Here is an 18,657-nt window from a genome sequence, read left to right as displayed (position 1 = left end):
TAAAGAAAATGTGGTATATATACACCATGGAATACTACTCAGCCATAAAAAAGACCCAAATAATATCTTTTGCAGCAACCTGGATGGACCTAGAGGCCATTCTTCTACCTGTAGTAACTCCGGAATAGAAAACCAAATACTGTATGTTCTCACTTACAAGTTGGAACTAAGCTATGGGAACACAAAGGCATACAGGATGGTAAAAAGGACTTTGGAGACTCAGAAGTGGGGAGGGTGGAAGGGGGTAGGGGATAAAGAACTACAAGTTGGGTACAATGTACACTACTCAGGTGAGGTGACAGGCGCAATAAAATCTCAGACTTCACCACCACACAATTCATCCATGTAACCAAAAACCACTGTGTCCTAAAAGCTACTGAAATTCTAAAATGCACATATTAAAAAAAAAAAGCACTAACATAATGCCTGGCATAGTAAGCTATTAGTTGTTATCTATTACCTAATTAAGCTGTTAGCTATTACTCTACACATTGTCAAATACATATGTAACAAAATTAATATTGTGACAACCATTATTATAATCCAAGAAAAATACATTTTATAACAAAATTTGGTAGTGTGTAAAATTTCAGCTTAATAACTAATTTTAACACTATCTTTATGCTGCATGCATTACTCCCCTTAGACATCAAATGAATAATTAAGGAAACAAGAGAGTTTGCAGTGATGTCATTTTTATCCCACCTACACTTTACATTGCATAATTTGTTGGAAGCTAAAATTGTTTCTCCTAAATATCTCTTCTAATTTGCAACTGACAGGATTTTAGTGTTTTCCTCCAGTTTCCCATTAAAAGGGAGAAAATATTTAAGGTCAAAGGAAATTGCTTTACAATGGATATCAAAATGGCAAAATGCAAGCTTAAAAAGAAGAGGGATATCTAAACGTTTCCTTCTTTCTTCACACTTTTCAGATTACTCTTTAAAAACGGGTTCATCAAAAGTGAAGATTTAAGCCCTACCTCCCTCCCCCTTTTGTTTTAATTTAAGGTAAGTCACCTTAGATCAGGAATCAAAGAAAAAAAATAACATTTTCCCTCCCTTTCTATACTTGTATTTTCTGCTGAATAGAAATATCCTACTAGTTGCTCTTAGCCTGTTGATTCTTGGTTGGGATAAATTTTCCATTGCTTGAGGCAGACCAGGGCTACCCACACTTTGCAGGTGTGAATGTATTTAGTAAGACAAAACTCAGTTGTCTATATTTCTATCACCTACAAAAGGAAATGCAACCGGGCATGGTGGCTCACGCCTGTAATCCCAGCACTTTGGGAGGCCGAGGCGGGCAGATCACGATGTCAGGAGATCGAGGCTATCCTGGCCAACATGGTGAAACCCTGTCTCTACTAAAAACACAAAAAAAATTAGCTGGGTGTGGTTGCACGTACCTGTAATCTCAGCTACTCTGGAGGCTGAGGCAGGAGAATCGCTTGAACCAGGGAGGCAGAGACTGCAGTGAGCCGAGATCGTGCCACTGCACTCCAGCCTGGCCACAGAGCCAGACTCCTTCTCAAAAAAAAAAAGAGAAATGCATACATTGAGAGCAGGGTGAGAATTAAAACCAAATTCTGTCCTTACCTACTTTAAGGAAAAATCATAACAAGATCAAATAAATTATAGAAAATGTTTATGAATAGTTATCAACAATTTGACTTTTATGTAGCAATTTTTGAGAAGAGATTGCTTTATCTAAATATGGGTAGGTGATTCAAAAAAATGAACCTTCACTAGAAAATGTGATTCCAGAAGGGTAAAGTACAAAATAAACATTATTTATGTTATGGTAGCCACGAAATAGCTAAACTTTTTAAAAAGTGAAGATGGCAAACTTCATAAACTCTAATATGACTGATAAGAGCAGGCACTCCAAGGAGCTGCCATGTTCCCCAAAGAGGATCCGCTGCATGTGAGCATCCTAAGGCTGGCAGTGGTCCCAAAGTCTGGAAGTGTTTTACCCCTAAAGCATCAACTGCAAGCAATTTCTGGGTCTGTTTTGCCTCTGCCCATGACAAGAATCAACTTGTTCCAAAATTCCACAAAATATGTTTCTTTTATGTTAAAACTCTGCTGTTTCTGGGAAAGCTAAAAGCTAGAATTTTTTTTTTTACACATGTGGCCAAAAGCTATATTTGGATCTTTTAATCTCTCAACAGAATACAGGCATTAAAAAAAATTTCTCCCTGCTGTATTTTATTATGAGAATGTCACTCTATCAAAAAATTTAAAAAGTAAATTTGTTTTCCTATACAATCCCTTTAACTTAAAAGTGCAAGAAGGTTTTATTTTTTATTTTTATTTATTTTTATTTTTTTATTTTTTTGAGACAGAGTCTTGCTCTGTCACCCAGGCTGGAGTGCAGTGGTGAGATCTCGGCTCACTGCAAGCTCCGCCTCCTGTGTTCACGCCATTCTCCTGCCTCAGCCTCCCGTGTAGCTGGGACTACAGGCGCCTGCCACCACGCCCGGCTAATTTTTTTTGTATTTTTAGTAGAGATGGGGTTTCACTAAAACCCTGTTTTAGTGAAAACTAAAGGTCAGGAGATTGAGCCAGGATGTTCTCAATTTCCTGACGTCGTGATCCACCCGCCTCAGCCTCCCAAAGTGCTGGGATTACAAGCGTGAGCCACCGCGCCCGGCCAAGAAGGTTTTATTTTTAAAAACATTTAAGTGAAGCATTTAATCAAAATTAATTACAAGTTAAAATAAAATTACTTGAGTGGGAAATAACCATGACTCCTCTTTACAGATCATGTTTTCTGGTCATCACATCTATAAACAACACAGGTTATATATTTTGTTTTTAGAAAATCAGTAACCATGATACCACTTTTAAGTACAGTACTTGAAAACTCATGAGATTAAATGATTCCTTACACTTCACATTCATTCATTGTTTGAGTCAGGATCTCACTCTGTCCCCAAGGCTGGCATGCAGTAGTGAGATCATAGCTCACTGCAGCCTCGAACTCCTGAGCTCAAGTAATCCTCTTGCCTCAGCCTCCCTAGTAACTGGGACTACAGGCAAACATCACCATGCCCAGCTAACCTTACACTTCACTTTCAATTCTCAGTAAAACCATTTGGGATGTCTTTATCTAATCCCCTGCAAAGCTGTACTACTCAGTCATATTTCAGCCTCACACAATGAAGACAAATAGATTTAAATCCAAGACAATAAAGACAACAAACTGGCCGGGCGTGCAGCATATCATGCCTGTAGTCCCAGTACTTTCAGAGGCCAAGGTAAGTGGATCGCTTGAACCCAGGAGTTCAAGACCAGCCTGGGAAACACAGGGAAACCCCATTTCTACAAAAATACAAAAATTAGCCAGGTATGGTGTCATGTGCCTGTAGTCCCAGCTACTCAGGAAGTCGAAGTAGGAGGATCTCTTGAGCCCAGGAGGTTAAAGCTGCAGTAAGCCGAGATCGCCACTGCCCTTTAGCCTGGGTGACAGAGTGAGATTCTGTCTCCAAAAATAAATAAATAAATAAATAAATAACCAAAAAACCCCGACAAACCATGACATTCTAACAATCTTGCATCAATCACATAAATAGATAAGAAATAGAGAGACTATCAGGACATCTATAAATTCTGAAATAAAGCTTAGCATATGGCCTAATAACCAAGTTAATATTTATTCAAACAAGCAGCACTTTCTTTTCAATCAGCTCACTTACTCTACACCAGGATTTCTGAATCTCAGCACTATCAGTATCTTGGACAAGAAAGGATGATGTCGTGGCTGTCCTGTGCATCGTAGGATGATGGGCACCAACCCCAGCTTCTACCCACCAGATGCCAGTGGAATCCCCAACCCCAGCTTCAACAATCAAAAAATGACTTTAGACAGTGCCATCCATGCCCTAGGGACAAAACTGTCCCTGGTTGAGAATCACTGCTCCACACTAAAGAAAACCCAAGAATACAGACAAAATCCTAAATATGATTTTATTTGAAGTCATTTTATAAACAGACATAAAATTTAGTTAGTTTTAATAATGAAGTCAGACCTTGTAAATGGAGTCATTGCTAGCAGTAAGATGTGTTCACCCATATTGAAGGAAGAAAAGATTCAAGAAAAGATTCACTGTTTTAGCCACATAAATGCTACTGGCACATGACATACCATCATGTCTTCAATCAGGAACACATTCAAACTCAAAGGATGACCAGCCCCTTAAAACTCTCACACAGGTGTCATGATGGAGTCAGTGATTGTTCATGGTGAATTGCCTAAAAGTTATTTAATTTCTATCCTTGTGTTAATGATCAGGAAAATTTTAAATGAAAACAACCAATCTGGGTAGGAAGTAACCAGGAAAAAACAAAATTTAGGCAGACAGTTTACAATTTTGTGCACAGACAACTTATCAACAGATCTTAGTTCCTTTCTCATTCCTTTCTCTTCATCTAAGGAAAGCTGTCCTTTCCTTGAGAATTCTCAGAACGCTGAAAGTTTTACATACATGTAGAATTGCTTCTTGGCCTTTTGGCCAAGATCAAGCGTGCATACCCATAGAAATTTTTTATTAAAAAAAGATCAAAATGAGCACTGCTCATTTAAAGGTTTGCAGATTTCATATTATCTTTATACTTACATCAACCAAAAACAGACTTGAAGTTTTGAAGATCAGCGAGTTCGCCTATATAGTACAACATGGACTCAGCACCAAGAAAACTACAGCTTTTAAGAATACCTGGTTCGCTGAAAATGCAATATCCAATGTTGTGTTTATCAAAAATTAAATCTAATTTTTCCAAAGAAATATTTTACTTGAAGGTCTTAAAAAATCTTTTTTTGGCATATGAAAAAATAAATAACTCATAATGTGTTTGAATTTCTAAAATCTGATTGAGATCAGTGTTTTCTCTCTCAATGCCTCAGTTTTTGTTTTTGATCAGATATGAGGAAGTAGTAGTGGATATCAGAACAGCAAATATTCAATTTCTGATGGCAAGTATAATCTTGTTTCCTTCTGAATTAGCTTTAAAAAAATACTTCTGCTGCTACTTTAACTGTACAAAGAATTGAAAATATTACATGGAATTTGTTTCTTGCTTTTTCCATTTAATATTTTCTCATGTCCTTAAATATTACTCCAAACATAATTTTCAATGGCCAGTACATATGAATTCCATGGTAATATAACAACTATTTTCTATTTTAGGGATTTTTATACTGCTTTCAATTTTTTGCTTTTATGCTGGGATGAAATTTTTATGTGTAATTATGTTTGCGTGTCAGGTCATTTAGGATAAATTCCAAAAGTTAATTTACTAGTTCAAACAGTAAGAACATCTGTATAGTTACACATATTAACAAACTGCTTTTCATAAAGCTTATGAATTTTACACTTCCATCACCATTTGAGAATATCAATTCACTGCATATTCAAAAACAGTGAATATTTTCTTTAAGAGCTTGTCAGTTTTAAATATTAAAACATCTCACTTCTTTAATTCACCTTTTTGTGAAACTGAACATTTTTTAATGTTCACTAATTCCGTGTTTTCAAATTATTTAGACTTTTATTCACCTTTTTCATTGTAGCACTTGCTGAACTCAATATTAAAGCATATAAACCCTTGCTTGGCATCCAGAAATCTTTCATTTTTATGTTGTCCATTCAACCTTACCCTTTGTGATTTTCCCATTATGTTATGCTTAGAAAATCTGTTCCCATTTCAACATAACTATTGACATACTTTTAGTTCTTTTGTTTCATTTTGACATCTATATTTCTAACACACCTGGAATTTATTTTTGGTGTGGTATGAGAATGATGATGTAGTATCTGGTAGCATGAAAGCCCATTAATCATTATTTCCAAAATTTTCCTATTTTTCCAGATTAACTTTAAAAATCACTTTGTTAGGTTCCCCATCTACCCCTCCTAAAAAATCTCATTTAGATTCTTACTGAAATTCTAGTAAAATATAAATAAAAATCAGAAAGAATATATAGAAGAATGTTGAATACTGGCGCCATCAGGCATCCTTATCTTGGACCTGACTGTCATAGAAATACTTCCGATGTTTATTTACTTTGTAATACATTGGGTTGTTGTTTCAGATAGACATTTTTTTTTAGTGTAATTTAAAAAAATCACCCATTTTTATTACTAAATATTTAACTGAATATAGAGTATTTTATCAAATGCCTTTGCAACATCTGTTTGGGATTATGAATATGTGCTATTATGCTTTATCCTATAGATCTCACGAATAAAGAAGTTTCTCGATAGTAAGCCATCCTTTAATTACCAGCATAAGTCCTATTCATCACACTGTATTGCTTTGAAATGTTGATTTTTTAGTTGCATGTGCTTTAGTTAACATTTTTACGTTTATAGTCTGGAACCTTTTTAAGGATAACTTTTTTGATAACTATTTAAATTTCAATGGTTACTATTTCAATTAGATATTTGAATTAGATGCTCGATTTTTTTTTTTTAGGAGATGTGGTCTTTTTTGTCACCAGCACCCAGGCTGGAGTGCAGTGGCACAATCATAGTTCAATGCAGCCCCAAACTCCTGGGTCTAAAGGATCCTCCCACTTCAGCCTCCCAAGTAGCTGGAACTACAGGAGTGCACCACCACACCTGACTACAACTTCTTTTATTTCACCTATATTTTCCCTGAATGTCATTCATTTGGAGATTTCCAAACTTGAGCTCTAATTTTTCAAATCACACCTGTATTTACTGTTTATATGCCTTTTTCCCCTAAATTGGTGAGTTTAGATTTTTTTCTTTGGTTAGGTATCTTAAATATTTGTCTCTATATGTGTCTTCCCTGTGCCCATCAAGAATCAACTATTTGATTTGTCAAATACCTTTTTCCTGTAGCCTAATTTATTTTTCCTTACTTGCAGAGTAAATCTTAAGGTGTTTTGTGTTCTACTGTGCTATTAACTAAATTATATGAAGCGTCTATCATCATTCACACATATTTGGGGGCAGGCGGCTATGAGGTACTATATACCTTATTAATTAATTAGAGATGTCATTCTAATTTTACCATAATCTACTGGAATCTTTAGAACGTATTTTTTAAAAATTGTTAATGTTTCAGCAAGCACTGTACTAACTAGATCTGGTCTTAGAAAATTGGAGACTAATTTGACTGTGTTTTTCCCAAAGATACTGCTCAGTGTTTTATATTATTCATTCTCAGCACTTCAAGAGCCAAACACTTCAAAATAAATTAAGTATGTTACAGGGAAAAGGCAAAATGGAACAAAGAGACAAATTTAATTTTGGAAACTATAATTTTAATACAATGTAAATATAAACAATTTATGGAATTTGGGGAAAAATACACTTCAGAAGCCACGCTTCTTTTTAGCAATGATAATCTGATTGTAGCAAAATTCAACACTTACATAACTGCTATTCATGTGTTTTTGCAATACGCCAACTTTTTTTGTCCCTTAGATTCCTTGATATATTGTTGCCATAATTTCAATTGCTTTTTCCTGTGCAATTTTTCATTTTTCAAAAATGCTGACTAATTACCTCCATTGCTCCCTATGAAACTTTTACGGACATTCCTATAAAAGTATTTTCTTTTGAAATACGTTTTCCCTATTATATGTAAGTGGGGAAGAAAAGGCTCTTCTAAGAATGTTAAATACTTTTAATTTTGACTCCTGTGATACCCAAGTCCATAATGACTTTACAAATCAGCAGTTATTCTTATTCATAAATAGATGACATGCCATTTAACGTAGGATGTCTCCTCAACTTATACTTTTCCCTCAGAAATTTACATTTTCCTTCCAATAACCAAAAGAAGTATATGATAGACTTCTCTATACTCACTTTTGAGGTACTTAAGTCGCTTACATTTTTCACAAAAAAGGTTAATTTTACATACACACATGCATGCACACACACACACACACACACACACACTTCTCAAGTATGACTCCTAGAAGGATTTCTAGCAGACTACTGAATTTCTACTGTTGACTATGTAGCCACCATGGCACAGGGAGTTTAAAAGTCAGATGGAGAGCTGGGAGCTAGAAGCATCTTACCTGCTTTCCATCCAGGGTGCAGAGCCTCTTGACGACTCCTGAGTCTAGTTTAATGGCTTCGGTGATATCTGTTAAGACTTGTTCAAAGGAATGAGCAGTCTTTTTATTCAGAAGGATCCGCACGGCTTTTCTAGGCTTCACTCCACTTCGAATCACAGTCACTAACTTGGGTTTGATGAAATCTTTACTTTCTTTTACTTCACTTTTCACAGAGGAGGCAGCAGCCAGGGCTCGGGATGTCCCACCCTTGATGTTCACAGACCAGTTTGGATTAATATTTTTGGTGTAATCGACTTTACGAAATGGTTCATTGGATGCACACACGTAACTCTCACCTAAAAAGCAAAATTTGATTTTATTAGCATGATTATCTCTACCATAGAAGCATTTGGTCTAAAGAACAGATGCTGGAGACCCATTAAGTGAACCCTTAACCTTAGCAGGTTCACTAAAAGGGGATGTTCACCCTTTTCCTTTGGCATTCTCCCACCTCCCTTTCTTTTAAATAGTCTAGATTGGTTTTGAGAGAATAGCAAGGATTACAGGGTGAGAAGCACTGGACCAAATATGTTGACCAAATATGTGTCACCTTGGATAATTCATTTCTCTACACTTTGGTCCTCAGTATCATTAGCAATAAACTGAAGTGGCTGAACCAGTTGAATTCTAAAGTACTTCCTGATTCCCCAAACCTCCTATTTATTAATTTAGTTTTAGAAATCTCATTCTGGTAGAAATAATTATATCACAACATATTGATATAAAGAAATAAAAATATCTTTCTTCCAATTATAGATTTCAGTCCTAATCAAAGAATAATCACAACATCTTCACATAGCTGACTCAATTATACTCAGGTACAAGGTCACTTATTAAATTAATGAAGCACCACAAACATTACGGAAGAGTTCTGGCAGCTCAAAGAAATATACCTCAGCTACTTTTCTTCTTACAGAATGTAAATTTAAAATAACTATTGTTTAAATATATGCTTTTCTGTATCTACTTAAAAAGGAGAGGACCTGAAGTAGTTAAAATGATGTGTTCATTACTCATGAAACCTTCTGCTTAATTTTTATTAAGTACAACTTAAGAGCTATATTATTTGCCAAGTGGCTTATTAATTCAATGTTTACTGATATTTTAAGTTCCAAAATTTCCAAAAATTATATGTTGAGATACCACAATTTTTCTTTTAGGAAAGTCAGAATCACCCAATGTTTTTATACTCCTGACTTTTTGACATACAAGATAAGAGGGTTATATTAAGGTTTTTCTGAAAAGAATCCATTATTTTTTCACATATTCAGTATAACACTCATCATTAACAATATTAACATGAACCTTAAATATTATAAATACCTAAAACAGAAGTAACCAAAATAGTGAAAGAGAATTCCCGAGAAAAACCTATTAATATCCATATTATATTTAACTATTATCATAATGTTCTTGAAATCCTGATTAATGGAGAATTGTAGAGCCTCCAAAGGCACATGAATAATTCAGTAACAGATCAGCCATACAAGAAGATTTTATTTTTATTTAATTAATTTATTTATTTTGAGACAGGGTCTCTGTTGCCCAGGCTGGACTGCAGTGGTGCAATCATGGCTCACTGCAGCCTCAACCCCCTGGACTCAAGTGATTCTCCCACCTCAGCCTTCCAAGTAGCTGGGATTACAAGAGCATGCCACTATGCCTGGCTAAATTTTTGCATTTTTAGGAGAGACAGCGTTTTTGTTATGTTGCCCAGGCTGGTCTTGAACTCCTGTGTTCAAGCGAGTTGCCCACCTTGACCTCCCAAAGTGCTCGGATTATAAGGCATGAGCCACCATGCCTGGCCCCAAGAATGGCTTAAAAAGAGAAGCAATGTCTTCTATTTAGGGGTATAATTAGGGCACTGCCCAAGATAACTGGGGAACCAATCACAGGCTTTAACACCATTTCTACACCAGTAAAGTGAAATCTAGCCCAACCACCACCGTTTAGAGATTTTTCATCTCTGTAGCCTTATCTAAGTCATTTTTCACAGTATGATCATCTGGGAAAATGTCATATAATTTCAAAAACAGTTATCAATTTAATAAAATGTAACTATAACCACACATATGCATTAATGGGCAAAATAGAATTTTGCTTTAACTTTATAGAGAAAGTAACTCACATCAAAAAGCTCTTACTATTTTTATCTATCATAAAACTTTAATTCTATTTTCGATTCAAAATATAAGATGGAAGAGAAAAAAGAATCTTAGCAAAAGAAGGTAATTTTTTTTAAAAAGGGCAGGGATAAGTAGTAAGTCAGCTGGGGGAAAGCCTGTCCCAACATAGAGTAACAATGAAAAAAGAAACAAAACAAGAGCAAATTTCATATATCAGATTTCCTTGGTCAACCTGTCTCTACACAGCTGACATATCCACAAGGAGAGATGCTTCTTAAATTTCTCTGCATTTTGTTTCCTTACACAGGTTCAGAATGTTAGAATGAAGTAGGTAAAGGAAGCTCCTTAATTTGCTTTTGTGCAATTACAGATAAATTTTAATTCCTTCCCATTCTCCCTTCTTCCTTTCATAATGTTTCCATTAAAAATCTGTAGGCTGGGCATGGTGCCTCATGCCTGTAATCTCAGCACTTTGGAAGGTCAAGGCAAGAGGAATGCTTGAGGCCAGGAGTTCAAGACAGGCCTGGGCAACATAGCAAGATCCTGTCTCTACTAAAAATACAAAAATTAGCAAGACATGGTGGCACACATCTGTAGTCCTAGCTACTCAGGAGGCTGAGACAGGAGGATCACTTGAGCTCAGGAGTTCAAGGCTACAGAGAGATATAATCTCACCACCGCACTTCAGTCTGGACAACAGAGCAAGACCCTGTCCCTATAAAGCAAACAAACCAAACTTGTAGACTAGTTCCATCATAAACTTGTATTAAAGTTTTGAGGCAGGCTGGCAAATGCCTGCAAGGTTAACAAATGCCTACAAGATAGGGCTCTCTACATCCATGGCAGACACAAGTAACAGTTCAATAGCCTCACCCTCTTCTCTGCACCCATGGCCCTGTTTTCTTTAAGCCTAGACAACTCATTACAATGTGCACTGAGTGCCTACTATGCACAAGCTCTCATGTTAGGTGCTGACATGGTATGAAACCCACTTTAGTAATCTTGGCATTCAACATTACAGCACACAGGTTCAGCACATGGTTTTAGGGTCAAACCTGTGTTTCTGTGTACTGACCACACAAATCCCTAAAGTATAGATGTCATATACCTTGATGACAACAGCCATCAAGATACCCAAGCTAGCTTGTCTTGTAATGTCCCCATCCAAATCAAACAATCTGCAGATTGTAATTTTGTCTCTTATATAGATTTGCCTACAAGGAGAGAATATGCTGACCAAAGAACTTAAGATGTTGGTTCCCTGGGCAGTTAGTTACAACTCTCGATGTTAATCCATCAGGTTGAGTGCAACGGCCCATGCCTGTAATCCCAGCACTTTGGGAGGCCGAAGAGGGAGGGTCCCTTGTGCCCAGGAGTTCAAGCCCAGCCTGGGCAACACAGTGAGACCATGTCTCTATTAAAAAGAAATCAATAATCATTCTTGGTTAGATACTATGCAACTGAAAGATTGATTAGAAGCGATCAGCCTCTCCCTACACAGATTCTTGCTACTGTAGGGATTCTTGTTTAAGATTTGTGACTCCCTTGCCACCTGTAGGTCTCCCCTTTCTTCCATTCTCACAGGGACATAGCTGAAAAAGTATATCCTGCATCCTAAAGTATTAAATCTTAATGTACCAATATAAAAATAACAGTGTGAGAGGCCAGGTGCGGTGGCTCATGCCTGTAATCCCAGCACTTTGGGGAGCCGAGGGATGTGGCTCACCTGAGGTCAGAAGTTCAAGACCAGCCTGGCCAACATGGTGAAACTCCGTCTCTGCTAAAAATATAAAAATTAGCCGGGCGTGGTGGCGGGCGCCTGTAATCCCAGCTACTCAGTAGGCTGAGGCAGGAAAATCACTTGAACCCAGGAGGCAGAGAGTACAGTTAGCCAAGACTGTGCCCCTGCACTCCAGCCTGGGTGACGAGAGTAAGACTCTGCCAAAAAAAAAAAAAAAAAAAAGAAAGAAAAAAAGAAAAAACCCCACAGTATGAGAGAATTTGTTAAACTCTTGCCAATGTATGTTAAAACTGCCCTCACCAAAACAAAGTGACAGGTGCACTAAAATCTCAGACTTCACCACTAGACAATTCACCCATGTAACCCATAAACCACTCGTACCCCAAAAGCTACTGAAATAAAAAATTAACAAAATAAAAATTAGAGTTCAACTAGGACCATGCATATGTATTTTTTTCATAAGTAGATAAAGCAGTCCCAGAACTGAGCTGACTCATAGCTAGACTTCAATGTTATTACAAGCTGGTCTGTCACTCAGAGTCAAGCCATTTTGTTCTTCTGTTGGACATAATCTCACAGACTATATCATACGAAGTCACTCTAAGACTTTATGATAAAGTGACACAAAAACAAGGTCACCGTGCAATCCACAATACCAAACATCCCCCTCTTGCATTAAGTGAGTGACTGCCATTTCTTTACCACCATAGTTTTTTCCTCAGTCTAGTCTGCCCTCCCTATAACTAAGATTTATAGAGATATCCAATCACAGGAATGTCCTGCCTTCTGACAGCACCCAAGACAGAGTGAGCCCCCGTTTCCTTAGATCCTCCCTAATATTACCCAGCCAGAGCCCAAATGCTATGATAGGTTCTAACACTCTCTTACTAAGACACCACATGGTATCTTATAAGGTGTGTTCTTCCTCATTGGAACAAGTAATAAACCCAACTTGTTCAACTACATGTGTGTGCCCAGTGGTCTTTGGCTAAAGGGAATTTAGATACACATATCCATATTCATTCTCCTTTCCCTGCCTTCTCTCTCTTTCAAGTTCTTTGGCCATAAAACCATAAAAAATTTAGGGGAAATCATTCTGCAAATCCTGATCATATGAGTACTACATACAAAGAGGGTTTCGGTTTCTGTATAGAAAGAGGAAAAACAGAAGCGTAAGGTGGTTATAAAACTTAACTGTTTTCAGGCATGGTAATGGAACAGAAAGTGTTCCTTCAATATCCTGTAAGACTCTTTCCAGAGGCACAGCTATGGCTTTTTACCTTTGAAGTCCATTCAAAGACACTTTGCATTACTGCATATTTAGCAGGTTGACTCAGTGTTTACAATTAGGTAATACAACTTGGTTGGGTATATGTTTAGAAGGCCATTAACTTTCATCCTTACTCAACCAAATGAACTGCCTCTTATTCAAGAAGAAAGAGGTCATTAAAAGCTAGGTACCTCCGGCCAGGCACAGTGGCTCATGCCTGTAATCCCAGCATTTTGGGAGGCCAAGGTGGGCAGATCATTTGAGGCCAGGAGTTCCAGACCAGCCTCACCAACATGGTAAAACCCTGTCACTACTAAAAAATACAAAAATTAGCCACACGTGGTGGTGCACGCCTGTAATCCCAGCTACCCGGAGGCTGAAACACTAGAATCACTTGAACCCAGAAGGCGGAGGTTGCAGCGCCACAGCACTCCAGCCTGGGTGACAGAGTGGGTGGGACTCTGTCTCAAAAAAAAAAAAAAAAAGGCTAGAAATTTCCAATTTCTCACTCTCTGCAAACCTTCATTCTTACACATTTATTTCCATCTGTGCCCATTTTTTGCACGTCCTTTTCCTTTCAGTGACAGAGTGCTCTCCTCCTATTCAAAGTTAAATCCCTCTAACAGGACATGGGTCCTTCTCTCCTCTCATGCTGAGGTTTCAGGGCCATTCTTTCTCTCTTCTCCAGCCCTCTTTATAGGATTATACACAAGTGTGTCCACCTTAAATACATGAACCGTCCAGCCCCACCCCATCCACTCTACTCTACCTAATGTGCTTTTGGCTTCCATTCACTGCCAGTCCTCATCTGTTTTTCCACTTCATCGCCCACTCTTTGCTTTTAAGCCACTGGAGCATCACTTGTGCTCCCTGGGCTCCACTAGCTGAAATGTGGCTCGCCCCAATCCCCAAGCACTTCTTACCTAACTGCCAAATGCAAAGCACATTTTCTGTCTAATTTCACTCAGTGTCTTCAGTGTCTTCTGAGGGCACTGGACACCAGTCCTAATCCTCTTCATGCAAATCCTTTTTTCCCTAGCATCTATGATCTCCCTTACCTTTACCTCACATTTCTTAGGTTGCTCCTTCTCAGTCTGCTTTTCAGGATCCTCTTTCCACACCCACCCAGGCACCCCTCATCCTCCTTAGACTTTCTCTGGGCAGCTGCATCTTTATCCATGGCTTCAACCACCATCTACACTCTGAGGAATCAAACACTGAGGACATTTCTGGCCTAGATCTTTCTCGAGTTCAATCCACTAACAGAACATCTCTCTCTAGATAATCTATGAATATCTCACATGCTACATGTCTAAAACGAATTTCACTCTCCATTACTGCCACCCTGACCTCACACTCTCCTCTTCCTGAAGTCCCCAACATATTGAACGGAATAACCACTGTTCCGTCATCTAAGCAAAAACCCAGCTTCCTTCTTCACTGCCCTTCCCCCACATTCAACAGAATTGGCAGAACTGTTGACTTTGGTCTAAACCTCTCTGGAAACAAACTCCTTCTACCCTGCCTTCTCTCATTTCTTCCCAGATTAGAGTAGTAAAGAGCCCCCACATCTGGGCCTCATCCTCCACACAGCTGTCACAAGTTTTTAAAAAATGTATATTTGATTTTCTTGTCTCTCTACTGCCCTTAGAACGAAGGCCAAACTCTTCAGCACATCACACACTTCCAGCCTCATTTCCCACCACTTCCCTGCAGGTTCCTACATTAGTGTCATATCAGCATGTTTGCAATTTCCTTCCAAACTTATCATACCCTCTTTATTCTCATTCCTTCTTGTATGCTGGAAATAACCTTCCTCCTCTCTTCTTGTCTCTTTTCCACTGACCCTTCAAGATTAAGCACCTCCAGCAAGGAGTTTAGTAAAGCAATAGAAACCTTCATACACTGAAAAGCTTTTAAATTGGTTAAATCACTTAGGAAAAACTGATTGGTTCAATCACTTAGGTTGGCATTATCTAGTGCTAAGTTAACAACACACATCCAATGGCCCAGAAATACACTCTAGGAAAACAGCCTGGAGAAACTCATTCACATAGACACTCTATACACACACACATGTTCATAGAAGCATTGCTCAATAGCCAAAGATGAGAGTCGGCCCACATGTCCAATAAGAGAATGGGTATACAGATTGTGGTGAGGTCACTAATGAACTACTACATACTAATGAAAATGAACAAATGAGAGCTATATGCAACAACTTGGATGAGTTTCATAAACAATGGTGAGCAAAAGATGGCAAAAGAATATGTGTGCTATGATTTAATTCCTACAGAGTTTGAAACAGAAAAAGTAAACTATATCGATTAGGGATGCCTTCATAGGCGGTAAAACCATGAAGAAAAGCAAGAGCCAGGCTGTTGTTGCCATGGGAGACAGAAGACTTGTAAATGGGAAGAGACACAGGGAGAGATTCTTAGATGCTGGCAATATTCTATTTCTTGACATGACTAGTAGTCACAAAGAGGTTCACTTCATAATTCTGGCTGTGTGTGTTTGTTTTATGACTTTCTATAGGTATATTATAGTTAAAAATTATGTCACTCCTCGCTGCTGTTTTTGTACTGAGCTTACAACATATTAATTTCTCATAATCACAATTTATTATTTGTTTCTGCTAGTGGTTCTTAGTGGAGAATTTCTTTAAAAATCAGGTGATTTTGCTGCATAAGTATAGACACCCAAGCCTCACCCCAGTTCAACTAAGCCAATCACTGGAAAGTGAGAGTGAACTGAACATGTGGGTAAGGTGTTTTGATTTCACAAATGACTCTGAAAACAGTCCCTGGTTACAAGCCACTGCCTAGACTAGAAGCTCCGTCAAAAAACTGACTGTACCTTCTTCATATTACCAACACCTAGCACAGGACCTGGAATACAACAGGCACTTAAAACATGTTTGTCAAAGTAATGAAGAAAATGCGTATTTCCAAAACAGACTTACACATTTCGTGGTTTGCATTTGCGCTGCATCTAGGCAAAATAAGTACATAGTGTTACTGTTTTCTTAGAATGACTTTGGGAGGCTCAGGGTCAGGCTCCTGAAGGGCCTCATGCATGGTCTGAGACACTCGTAGGTCATGCCAGTCCATCAAAAGTCAACTGAAGGCATCTAGGGGCACTAGCAGGAGATGAGGACGCCAAGTACCTACCAGTATCTTTTCCATTTCAGACCATTAAAACACCAAGAGTCCAAGGGCACTTTGTAGTCCAATGAATGTGATGTGCCTTTTAATCAATGGAATATGTGTGTATTTACATACTTTTTTTAAACAGCTGAAGCACAGTGATCTCTCTACATTTAAAACTCCACTGTTAGATATTAACCCCTTGTCAGACATGTTATCTGCAAACATTTTCTCTCATTCTGTGGGTTGCTTTTTCACTCTGTTGATTTGTTTCTTTTGCTGTGTAGAAGCTTTTTAGTTTGATGTAGTCCCACTTGTCTATTTTTACATTTGTTGCTGGTACTTTTGGTGTGATACTTGAGAAATCATTGCCAAGACTAATGTCATGAAACTTTTCCCTTATGTTTTCCTTTTAGGAGTTTCAGATCTTATATTTAAATTTTTAAATTATTTTGAGTTTTTATGTATAAGGTTCCAGGTTCCAGTTTCATTCTTATGCATGTGGATATCCAGTTTTCCCAAAACCATTTGTTGAAGAATCTGTCCTTTCCCCATTGTGTATTCTTGGCAACCCTGTTGAAGATCAGCTGACCATACATATTTGAGTTTATGTCTAAGCTCTCGGTTCTGTTACATTGTTCCATGTGTCTGTTTTTATGATAATATCATAATGTTTTAATTACTGTGTCTTTGTAATATATTTTGGAATCAGGAAATGTAATGCCTTTAGTTTTGTTCTTTTTTCTCAAGATTGATTTGGCTATTTGGATATTTTGTGGTTCTGCATGAATCTTAGGTTGTTTTTCTATTTCTGTAAAAAATGCCATTGAGGCTGGGCGTGGTGGTTTATGCCTGTAATCCCAGCACTTTGGGAGGCCAAGGCGGGTGGACTGCTTGTGGCCAAGATTTCGAGACTAGCCTGGCCAACATGGCAAAATTCTGTCTGTACTAAAAATACAAAAATTAGCCAGGTATGGTGGCACAAGCCAGTAATTCCAGCTACTCGTGAGACTGAGGCACAAGAATAGCTTAAACACAGGAGGTGGAGGTTGCAGTGAGCCAAGATGGCACCACTGCACTCCAGCCTGGGCAACAGGGCAAGACTCCGTCTCAATAAATAAATAAATAAATATGTCATTGGGATTTTTATAATTGCATTGAATCTGTAAATCACTTTGGGAAACATGGGAATTTTAACAATATTAAACCTTCCAATTCATGAACACAGGATGTCTATCCATGTATTTATGTATTCCATAACTTCTTTCAATGTTTTATAGTTTTCAGTGTAAGAGTCGTTCACCTCCTTAACTTTCCTGAGTATTTAATTTTGTAATGCTATCATACATGAAATTTTCTTAATTTCCATATTAGTTTGTTATTAGTGTATACAAACACTAATTGATTTTGTATCCTAAAGGTTTACTGAATGTATTAGTTTAACAATTTTTGTGTGGTCCTCAGGGTTTTCTACATATAAGATCATGTCTTCTGCAAACAGATAATTGTGCTTCTTCCTTTCTGATTTAGATGACTTTCATTTCTTTTTCTTGCCAAGTTGTTCTTGCTAAGACTTCCAGTACTAGGTTGAATGAAGTGGCAAGAGTGGGCATCCTTGCCTTGTTCTTGATCTTAGAGAAAAGCTTTTCTACTGTTGAGTATGATATTGGCTGTGGGCTTTTCATATATGGTCTTTATTATTTTGAGGTAAATTCCTTCTATACCTAGTTTATTGAGTGTTTTTATCATGAAAACATATTGAATTTTATCAAATGCTTTTTCTGCATTCTGCATCTATTGAGATCCTGTGATCTTTATCCTTTAATATTCAAAAAGTATAAGAAATAGTACAAAAACCCCAAAACAGACACATTTTTAAAAAGAGGATTTGAATAGACATTTCAAAAAAGACATACAAATGGCCAAGTATATGATGCTCAACATCAATAATTATCATGGAAATGCAAATCAAAACCACAATAGATGTCACCTCACTCCTGTTAGGATGAATGGGTTTTTAAAAAAAAGGTATTAGAGAAGACATAGACATATTGGAACTCTAGTACACTGTTGGTGGGAATGTAAAAGGTTATGGCTGCTATGGAAACAGTGTGAAAGTTCCTCAAAAAATTAAAAATAAAACTATCATATGATCTAGCAATTGTACTTTTGGGTATATATCCAGAAGAATTGATATAAGCATCTCAAAAAGATATTGGCACTCTCATGCTCATTACACCACCATTCACAATAGCTAAGATATGAAAA

At 37.5% G+C, this 18,657-nt stretch overlaps 1 protein-coding gene across 6 annotated transcripts in view; it reads right to left on the bottom strand.

Annotated features, from left to right (window-relative positions):
• DCLK2 (doublecortin like kinase 2) overlaps positions 1 to 18,657 on the bottom strand; it is a 176,423-nt gene that overhangs the window by 145,023 nt on the left and 12,743 nt on the right. For all 6 annotated transcript variants that reach the window (XM_024246461.3, XM_054553559.2, XM_054553560.2 and 3 more), the window contains exon 3: positions 8,065 to 8,399. In XM_024246461.3, coding sequence (XP_024102229.2) covers positions 8,065 to 8,399 — 335 coding nt within the window. The remainder of the gene's footprint in view (positions 1 to 8,064; positions 8,400 to 18,657) is intronic.

Source organism: Pongo abelii, chromosome 3 (genome assembly GCF_028885655.2).
Source record: "Pongo abelii isolate AG06213 chromosome 3, NHGRI_mPonAbe1-v2.0_pri, whole genome shotgun sequence".
NCBI classification, from domain to species: Eukaryota; Metazoa; Chordata; class Mammalia; order Primates; family Hominidae; genus Pongo; species Pongo abelii.
This window is presented reverse-complemented; position numbering and strand designations above follow the sequence as displayed.